Source organism: Poeciliopsis prolifica, unplaced genomic scaffold (genome assembly GCF_027474105.1).
Source record: "Poeciliopsis prolifica strain line A6 unplaced genomic scaffold, Auburn_PproV2 SCAFFOLD149, whole genome shotgun sequence".
NCBI classification, from domain to species: domain Eukaryota; kingdom Metazoa; phylum Chordata; class Actinopteri; order Cyprinodontiformes; family Poeciliidae; genus Poeciliopsis; species Poeciliopsis prolifica.
In genome coordinates, this window is record NW_026562524.1 from 1,650 (window position 1) to 11,523 (window position 9,874).

Sequence of the window (9,874 nt, forward strand, 5' to 3'; positions counted from 1 at the left end):
TGTCCTGCTCAGCCTTCTTGTTATCTGCTGAAGCTATACTCTCTGTAATAGCTGTCATCTCTTCCCCATAACTTCCACACCAAACAGTGTTGATGCTAGCATAGATTAGCCATTTTAAGCTACAGTAATCTCCTGAATCTGGTGGGAAACCATCTTGTTGTTGCCCATTGTTATATGGAAACAATAAACCAATAAAAACAATAAAAAAATGATACAATTGGAATGTTTTCAATGTTTCTTTTGTCAACACACAAATGGTCACGGTTGAACTAAAGCAATAGAAAACCAGAGAAAACATCATCATTAAATCTGTTTCTTCTTTTCTAACGATGCTGTTTGGATTTTAACCCGTTCAGGTTGAACCTCGACCTTTAACCCGATGTTTTCTTTGCAACGCAAACCAGATGATAGCAAAATGCAGTTTCAACAAAATTAGGAAATCAATGATGTAGATTAAGCTGCTGCAATCCTTGTTTTCTAGATATACAGACACAGTATTGGCTACAAACTAAGTCAGCAAAGATAAAAGTGTTAGTCCTTTGGTTGGGTTTCCCTCCAACAGCTTCCACACCGAAGAGTGTTGATGCTAGTGCAAATTAGCCACTTTAAGCTAATAAAGAAAATAAAAATCACCAGATTCTGATAGAAAACCATTTTTATTGCCCTGAGGACATTTTGTTGAATTAAACCGTTAACCTCAATAAATATGATATAAAATGAAACGCTGGACAGTTTTCACAGTTAAACTAAAGCAATAGAAAACCAGAGAAAAGATTATTACTGTGGTTTTTCATATTTAAAGTGGATACTTCTTTTCTCATATTTAAAGTGGATACTTGATTTTTGCCCGACCTTGACCTTTAACCCGACTCCTTCTGCAACGCTAACCAGAGGATGGCTAACGGCTAACAGTTTCAACAAGATTAAGAAATCAACTATGAAAGTAAAGCTGCTAAGACGCTTATTGTCTAGATTTACAGGAGTCAGAATTGGCACAAACAAACCAAGCAAAGACAAAAACCTCAGAGTCTGTCTGTCGTTCCGTCTGTCGTTAATTCGGCCGATCCTCCAGTCGCTCCAGCTGTGGTTAATTGGGTTGTTCCGTCAGTCATTCCTTCGGTGGCCAGCGGCTGGATGAAGGAAGTGGACGGTTCTTGGTAGAGGTCGTGGTCGGGATGGTAGTTCTTCATGTGGGTTTTCAGGCAGTGGCTCTGGGTGAAGGCTTTGTCGCAGAGGGAACATCTGTAGGGTCTCTCTCCGTTGTGGGTCCTCATGTGGACGTTCAGGTGCTCCTGTCGAGAACACGCTTTGCCGCACACGCCGCAGCTGAAGCGCTTGATGCCCAGGTGGCTCTGGATGTGGACGTTCAGGGTGCTCTTGAGCTTGAAGTGGCGGCCGCAGTGGGAGCAGCCGTACGGCGTCTCCCCGGTGTGAACACGCATGTGTTTCTGCAGGTCGTACTTGTTGAAGAAGCTCTTGTTGCAGACGATGCAGACGAACGGCCGCTCGCCGCTGTGGGTCTTCATGTGCCCCGTCAGGGCGTTGTTGGACAGGAAGGTCTTGCAGCAGATGTGGCACAGGAACATGCGGTCCCTGGTGGTGTGGACCTTCATGTGCTCCTTCAGGGTGTGCTCCAGCTTGAAGCGCTTCCCGCAGACCTTGCAGCCGTAGTGCCGCTCGTTTGAGTGCGTCAACTTGTGGCGAGTCAGAGACCTGAGGTCGCTGACGGACCGGCCGCAGACGTTGCAGAGGTACCGGTCCCGACTCACGTGACTCTTCTTGTGAGCCGTGAGCTGGCCTCTCAGTCCAAACGTCTTTGGACACAAGTCGCACTTGTGTGGCCGGTCTTCCACGTGGATCCAGAGGTGGACGTTCAGGGCGGACTGGACAGCGAAGGTTTTGCTGCAGTGGCTGCATTTGAACTGCCGCTCCCCCGTGTGCAGGGAGACGTGGTTCTTGAGGCCCGAGGCGGTGAAGAACCCCTTCCCGCAGTACGAACAGTCATGGATCTTTTGGTGAACTTCAAAATGTCACCTTCATGTCTTCCACAGACTTCAAGGTCTCTCCCGCAGATGCTCTTCGGGTCTCCGATGTGCGCCCAGGCGTGTCTGGTCAAACCCGATATTGTCCGGTACCACACGCCGCACACCTGGCACAGCACCTTGCTCTCCTTGCCGTCCTCCATGAATCTCCTGGGGCCTTTATAGCTCCTTCTTTTCGGCTGTGGATCGTCGCCTTCCTCCAGATCTTCGGCGTTTGGTTCCCACTCATCATCACCGTCTTGCATCGCCTCAATTTCCCCTCCAGAACCCGCGTCGCTCGCAGCCGCCTGCCCCGACCCTCTGCTGCGGTCCAGATCCTCCGGGCTGCAGAGACGCAACAAGTTAGGACAGGTCTGCTCTCTCCGATACGGGTCGGTTCTGCTGGCCAGCGGTTACCTTTGAAGCGGAGCGGTTTCATCCTCCAGAACCACACAGTCAGTGGGCTGAGGTTCGTCCTTTATCAGCTGAAGGTTCTGCTCCTCGTTTTCACGGATCTCGCCTTCTGTCTGAGGAGGAAACCAACAAATGCTTCAACGTTCAGTTCAAAGTTTCATTCTGACCATTTTCTGCTTCCTGCAGGGCAGTTTGGCCTGAAGGTCAGAGACTGATCAGATCCACCCAGCAGGACCGGGATTCAATCAGGAACCTCAGGGATCTCTGCAGGGATCTGTCCACAAAACGCCGTCGAATGTCTGATTCACTTGACAGAACTTTTGGTCGAACAAAATCAGCACCAAAGACTAAAAGGTTAAGTTGCAAAAACCCTGAAGCATTAATCATGAACATTAGTGCTGCTAAAGCGCTAAGCTAACGCTAACACTCTGCCAGCAGGTACACAAAGATGTTGGGCTGTTCTGTCCAAACCAATCATCAGTAAATGTTGGTTTGTTTCCACTGAATCTTCTGCAGAGTTGTTCATACTGCAGCAGAGACAGAGGACTTTTCCTACCTTCAGTTTGACGTAGAGGACGGACTTCTTGGTCCCGGTGGACCTCATGCTCCTGTAGATCTCCTCCGGCGTCAGGTTGTTCATGTTGAGCTTCTGCAGCTTCCTGCGGCGGTCGGACTTGTACATGTGGATCTTTTTGTCGTGTCCGGCCAGCTGAGGGAAGGAGAGCCGCAGCAGGTCCAAGAACTCAGCCTCCTGCATCCTTCGAGGACATTTCAGGTCCTGCACCGCCGACGTCTGCAGCTCTGGAACAGAGACGACTTCAGCTGGAGCAGCTTCACCGCCACGAAGCAGAGCTTTAAACTCACCACTTTCTGTGGGAGCGTCTGACTGGTGTCCCTCCAACACGCAGACTCTGAGGAGGTGGTGAGCCGGTGCCTCCCCGGCGCGCGGTCGGCCTCGCCGCCTCCTCTGAGGCTGATCGACGGGAGACGACAACCTGAGGGAACAGAGGAGGCGTGTGGCGGAAACCCGGGCAGCAGAGCAGGACAGAGTGTGGATCCGGGTTACCTCAGGTTCTCCTCGGTTTGATCGCTGGACGGCGTTGCGGAGCTGACGCTCAACTCCTCATCCAGCTGATGAAGAACGTCGATGCTGCTGCTCTGAGGACTGACTGCTGTCTGCAAACGTTCACAAAGTGAAAGAGCGTGTTTATGATAAACGGGTTCAGAGGCACTGGATGGAAAATATGAGAATGTTTAAATATTATTACTTTGAAGACACTGCAAAAACCGGCATCATGAACACAAACACAGCAACTCAGCACACACACACCATCACCTAGTGCAACATCAACGCGCGCGCCCGCCTGCCATGACTTTGAGTCGCCGCCATCAAGCACAACATCAAGCAGGATTTCTGTCAGTAACGTTTTGGTTTAACCCTTTCAGTTCCTGGATTTTCCTGCTGGATCTTAAAACCTCACAGGATGATTCCTTCTAAAACTGACCCAGAACCAGCCTGATGTTCTGCTGAATCAGTGATAACGGGTTGGGAGTGGAAACCTTCAGGCGGACGTAGAGGGCGGAGTTCCCGCTGGTTCTGATGGTTCTGTGGATCTCCTCAGGGGTCAGCGCGCTGACCCTCAGCGGGTGCAGCTTCCTGCTGGTGTCGGTTATGAACAGGTCGAACGGTTCTCCTGCAGCCAGCTGAGGGACGGAGGACCGCAGCAGGTCCAGGAAGTCCGACTCCGGCAGATCCCGAGGACAGCTCAGGTTCTGAATGGGACTCTTCTGAAACACTGGAAACAGAACCAAACCTTCAGCTGCAGCTCAGAACAAGCTGCTTTCCCCTCAGGAAACCCAGCAGACGGTCCGTCTGGACCGTACCGATGTTGGAGAGCACCTCGGTCTCCGGGTTGTCCAGAACCCGGACCCGGAAGTCCAGGTGGGTCATGGAGCTCAGAGGTTTACTGGCTCTCCTCTTCTCAGGTCGGACCCGGGATGGAAATGACCTGGAAAAGTCAGAAACTCGTCAACAACCTGAACTCTTCCGGATCAGTCCGTCATTTAGTCCCCAGAGTAACAGATCTGTAACCTTGGCGATATCTCGTAGTCTGGGTCCGTCAGATCCTCCCGTTTCGGTCTGGACCGCGGCGTCGCCTGAACCACGGGGCTGAACGTCTTCATCATGGTCATCATCACCGTACCACAGGAAGTCCAGGCTCCCAGAGTCCCTCCCATCTGGACCACAATAACAATCAAACAGCCTGACGATGCTCAATGTCATCAGTTCAATAAACCTGATCACATCTGGATCAACGTTTATAAATAAACAGACAAATTCTGAACTGTTCCAATAAAGTTTGATCAAAATATTCAGATGATTTCAATATTCAGCCGAAACTTAGCAAGTTAAATATTTAATAAGCAATAAATGAAATTAAATATATCTCTCTTAAAATATCAGAAGGTGTTTCAGCTCTCTGAGATATTTAGCAAAATAAATATTTAGATTTTTTTAAAATCTCAGATTCAAATCAGTTTATTAAGTTTTCGATTTAATCCAGATTGTGGTTTTAATTCATCTTGTTTCCTGTTTGATATCTCAGATTTATTTTTATTGCCCATAAACGCATCAGGTGATTTATTACATTTTATTGATCGACATTATCAACGTTGTTATGGTTCGTTTTAAATTTCAAACACAAACAGTGAACTTTGACTATGCAGCAGGATTTATGTGCAAAGTCACAGAGCTGCTTTCAACTGATCAACTCCAGATTTCCATAAAGTAACGTTTATTCTGACCGGTTCGGTTCGGTGCATGAACCCATCAGCTCCTCCTACCTGGGTTCTGCTGCTCCTCTCCAACCAGCAGCTTGTGGTTCTGCGGTTCCGGACCCGCTTCGGCTTCACGCTCCTCTGCTGGCCGCCACTGACCTGCTCGGTCCAGCCGGACCTGCGGCTGCAGCAGCTCCAGCTGCCGCCGCTGCCGGTCGATCTCCCGTCTGAAGCTCGACGCCTCCTGCTCGTAGTCGGCCACGGTTCGCTCCACCACCGCCAGGATCTCCCGGGCCGCGGTGCTCAGCTTCTCGGTGATGATTCCTCTCAGGATGCCGCTCTTGGACATGTTGAGTGGATCGGAACCGCCGCTGCTGCAGTAAAACATCCTGGTTTTCCTCTGTTTGTGTCAAAAACTTCTGGATGGCCGTTGGACGGATCTACTTCCGGTGCTTGGGGCGGAAACACGTAACGGCTGAAAACTGACAGGAAGGAGCAGTGGCGCCATCTTGTGTTCGCCTCTGGAGCTGCAGCCGAAATTAGACCTTAAACGTTTATCACCAGAATTAAACTAAAAAAACAGTTAAAACATGTAATTCATACATTCATTTGGTTTATTTAAATCAAGTTTATTAGATCCTTCTCTAAAAATATATATTTAATTCTTAATTTGTCCAAATTTAACCTAATTTTTAAATAGAATCTCTGTTCTCGACTTAATTAAATCTTTTCTTTATTCCTCTGGTTGATAAAACTAATCTATTTTCCACCTGTTGCTCGTTGTTATCTTGTCTTTTGTGTGTAAATGTGAAAGAATCACTGTTCAACTTCACAAACACCCAGAATCTTATTCAGTCAATCATAAAATCACACCAACAGCTCAACATAATCATCATAAACCGAAACCACACGAAGAAATGAGATACCTTAGAAAAATAGAAAAAGTTAACAGTTCCACCCAGTGATCTGATTGGCTATTTTAGATCAATTACTTTTCGATCCAGGTGTTTATGTGATGCGTCGTGTCAGGTCTGGATGAATCCTGACCTGGATGAATCCTGGCAGGATGATCTGGATGAATCCAGATCATCCTGGATGAATCCAGATCATCCTGCCAGGGATCCAACAATAATTATCAACCATCTCATTTCAAACTGGTTCCTGAACCCAGAGCTCTCCTGACCTCTGACCCCTGACCCAGGGCATCAAACAGCAGACTAAAAATGAGCATCATTTCATATAACATCTTCAAACTCTGATAAAAAAGACATGATCAGTTTCAATACCAAAACATCTTTTACACTCAATATTTGGATTAGTTTCCAAATCCTTTGGTTACAACAAAAACATTTCAGATGATTATGATTTATACGCTTAATAATGTGATCTAATATGAAAAACTACTGATTAAGCCGATTCTAATCAAATCATGATCATATTTAATAAAATTGTTCTACTGATTAAGTTATGTATCGATTAAACTGAGTCTGAATCCAATCAGGATCTGTCTTACATTTAAACATGCGCTAAAGTTAAACATAACTGAAAATAGCATCATTAAACTAATATTACCAACACTTTCCACTTGACTAAAAAATCTCAGGCATTCTGTTGTTTTGCATTTGTTTATTAATTGAAAGAATGTCTCATATCGAAATAAGATGAATTTATTTCCTTATCGTCCTTCTGTAATGAGTAGAAAAAAACTTTGTTATTACTGTCAGTGCAGTGCAGCCTCTGATTGGCTGATCAGGCCTCTGATGGCTGCTTCACCCAACACTCCCATTCACAGAAATGCAAGTTGGCTCCAAGATGTGGCTTTGACACATTTCAACCCTGATTATAATATTTTATATTTACACACAACAGCTTGCACAGTGTGATAACTGAGAATGTAACTGTGAATAATTGTGCCGTCATTTCTGCATCACTTGTTGTGGTGCAGGAAACTGTTCAACCGAATAAAAGATCACACAGTGAGGCAGAAATACAATAATAAAAAATTGAAGGATTTATTCAAAATATTAACAATTCAAATAGAATTCAAAACAACCTGGGAACGTAAAAAAGTAATGGTTTTCAGAAATTCCCCTAAAAATATAAAACATTTATAAAACTTAAAAACTTCAGGAAATTCTGCAGAAACCGTTTTGTCACATTTTATTAAGAAACGTCCCGAGTGTGAGGAGGAGGAGGAGCGATGAGAAGCCGGAGCTTCGAACCAAAATCTGCAGTTTGGTCTCAGTTTCAACACGGAAACGACGAGCAGCAGCAGAACTTCAAACATGAACGGAACAAATCAGACGTAACAGAAACACAGAGACCCAAAACACGTTTCCTTCTTTAACCAGAACCAGAACCACCCGCAGTTCTGGTTCTCAGAACTGCGGGTGGTTCTGGTTCTGATATTTTGTACCTGGATGTTGCTGACAGCTGAACAGCAGCAGCATGAGCTGATATTCAGACGTTGCTGCTCCAGTTTTATGGTTCTTTTTCCTGAGGGGACGCAGGTTTCCTCTGCAGGCGACGTCCAGGTTCTGGTCTTTGGCTTCAGGTCACTTCTGCTCAGGCAGGACGCCCCCTGCTGGCAGGACGCCCCCTGCAGGCAGGACGCCCCCTGCAGGCAGGACGCCCCCTGCTGGCAGGACGCCCCCTGCAGGCAGGACGCCCCCTGCAGGCAGGATGCCCCCAGCTGGCAGGACGCCCCCTGCTGGCAGGACGCCCCCTGCTGGCAGGACGCCCCCAGCTGGCAGGACGCCCCCTGCAGGCAGGATGCCCCCTGCAGGCGGATGTCGTTTCATATTCTGACCTAAACAGATTTAAATGTAGCTTTAAATTTTATAATGATTTCAAGGTTTAACTCAGTTTCTCAATTATTTTCTACCAAATTATAAAATAACAAATTGACTCAGAATGTCAGTAGTTTAATATATAATTTCAAACTTCAGTTTCTGAATCCAGTTTGTGACGTTTTCTGATATTTTTCCTAAACTTGTTTTCCGTTTGCTGCTCAGTATCGGTTTTCTTTTTAACGTTTCAAACTTTGTTTTCTGATGTTTGGTGTAAATTGTGAAGCATTGGGCAGCGAGCGCTCAGTCTGTGAAAAAGACCAAACGATTCGCTGAACTGTTTCAAAACATTCAAACTGTTTAAACTTGTCTGCTTTTCAGCTTGTTCTTTTTCAAAAGGTATTTAGCTTTTTATCATCAACAAATTTGGAACAACATTGTTTATCTTTAAACTTGTCAGAGGAACTGAAAAGCTGCAGAACATTTTGCATTTGCAGTGAAAAACTTTGTTTTTTTCTGGCTTTTCTCTACGAGTTTCAGTCACTGATGATGGAGAATCAGGACCAAACAAGGACGTTTTTTGGTTTGTTTTGTTCTTAAAATGAGCATGAAGTTATAATTTCATCAGAAGTTCACATCGAACTGCGATAAAATGAAAAAGATTCCTTTTTTCCAATTAGAATATTTTTCTCATCACTGTGATTCTGCTAATATGTTTTAATGAATATTACGAGGTTAGTCTTGTGTTTACCAGAAAGCCTCTGGCGTCAGGCCTGTGCGTTACCTGTGTGTCGACCCATGTGTCCCCGGAAGCCCGTTTTGCTGAGGAAAGACTTCCCGCAGACGCTGCAGGTGTAGGTCTTGGCGTGAGTCCGGAGGTGGTTCTTCAGTGAGGCCGAGGAGTCGAAGCGCTCCCGGCAGACCCCGCAGAGGAAGCCCGGGTTGTTGACGTGGCTCCACACGTGTCTGACCAGGATCCTCTTGGACTGGTGGTACGTCCGACACACTTCACACAGATGCTGAGGTTTATTAGATGGAGGCAAACTGCTGCTTGTGTTTGCAGCTGAAGGCCTGGGAGTTTTATTCTCCAACAGCTTCCCTGCCTCTGTGTTGGTTTGCTGCGAGTCTCTGTCAGATCTCTGAGGCTTTGGAGTCGATAAGCTGGAGGACTTTGAGTCTTTCTCTCCGTCTCCATTGTCACTATCAACTATCTCCACCAGCTCCGTGTTCTTGATGGCGTTCACTGCTGCTTCATTTCCGTCTTCTGTTCTGTTCTTCTGCTGCTTTGCATCCTGACTGGACAGCTGAGGCTGTGAAGCAGCTTTGTCTCCATCATCATCATCCTCAATATCGATGGTTTCCACCTCTTTGATCCTCAGGTTTATTGATCCAAGTGGAAGTTTGACGTCTTTCTTCTTCTCCTTCTTCGTCTTCTCGTGTTTTTTGCTGGTGTTCTGCTCCATTTCATTTTCTGGCCTAATGGGGAGAAAAGACGACAGCCGGGAGGACTCTATGCTTTCACACTCATCGTAGTCCTCACTGTCCTCCGTTTCTTCATCTTCTACCTGGCTGTTCGCCGCCTCGCCTGAATGTTTCTGTCCCGTCGGCTCCACAGGCGGATCCACAGGTTCAAGCTTCACCTTGGGCTCTGAGCTTTGCCCAGACGACCCCGGCTGCAGAAGAGCGAGCGAGAGCTTGCAAACCAGAGGATTTTTGTGGTAATTTTCGTCCTCGCTGTCGTCCGTCCGCTCATCGTCCGTCTGGGTGTTTGGCGTTGGGTTGGGATGTTTGTCCGTCTCCTCCACAGGATCTCTAGCTGCACTGCTTTTGGGCACAACGGGCTCCAGACCCGACACTTTGGAGGGCTACTGA

The 9,874-nt window shown here is 46.8% G+C and overlaps 2 protein-coding genes across 2 annotated transcripts; both read right to left on the minus strand.

Moving 5' to 3' along the window:
• Positions 1-1,022: 1,022 nt before the first annotated feature.
• On the minus strand, positions 1,023-5,562 carry LOC129355866 (zinc finger protein 37-like). The gene is made up of 11 exons (XM_055025485.1): positions 5,453-5,562; positions 5,280-5,397; positions 4,528-4,673; positions 4,320-4,444; positions 3,996-4,231; positions 3,502-3,611; positions 3,300-3,430; positions 2,992-3,236; positions 2,439-2,548; positions 2,054-2,366; positions 1,023-1,982 (listed from the first exon to the last, which is right to left on the minus strand). Exons 1-11 carry the CDS (start codon positions 5,560-5,562, stop codon positions 1,023-1,025), a joined length of 2,604 nt encoding a protein of 867 aa, XP_054881460.1.
• A 1,639-nt stretch (positions 5,563-7,201) lies between these two features.
• Positions 7,202-9,858, minus strand: LOC129355862 (zinc finger protein 62 homolog). The gene is made up of 2 exons (XM_055025475.1): positions 8,787-9,858; positions 7,202-8,022 (listed from the first exon to the last, which is right to left on the minus strand). The coding sequence occupies exons 1-2, from the start codon at positions 9,463-9,465 to the stop codon at positions 7,769-7,771; spliced, it is 933 nt and encodes a 310-aa protein (XP_054881450.1). The 5' UTR covers positions 9,466-9,858; the 3' UTR covers positions 7,202-7,768.
• Positions 9,859-9,874: the final 16 nt, after the last annotated feature.

What these genes read in the sequence shown, in the direction of transcription:
- LOC129355866 (XM_055025485.1), bottom strand. Translation starts at nt 5,562, where the DNA reads ATGTCCAAGAGCGGCATCCTGAGAGGAATCATCACCGAGAAGCTGAGC. An exon ending in CAAACCGAGGAGAACCTGAG is followed by an intron (nt 3,431 to 3,501) that starts GTAACCCGGATC and finishes CTGTTCCCTCAG; the next exon opens with GTTGTCGTCTCCCGTCGATC. An exon ending in GAAACCGCTCCGCTTCAAAG is followed by an intron (nt 2,367 to 2,438) that starts GTAACCGCTGGC and finishes GCGTCTCTGCAG; the next exon opens with CCCGGAGGATCTGGACCGCA.
- LOC129355862 (XM_055025475.1), bottom strand. Translation starts at nt 9,465, where the DNA reads ATGGAGCAGAACACCAGCAAAAAACACGAGAAGACGAAGAAGGAGAAG. An exon ending in ACACATGGGTCGACACACAG is followed by an intron (nt 8,023 to 8,786) that starts GTAACGCACAGG and finishes AAATCTGTTTAG; the next exon opens with GTCAGAATATGAAACGACAT.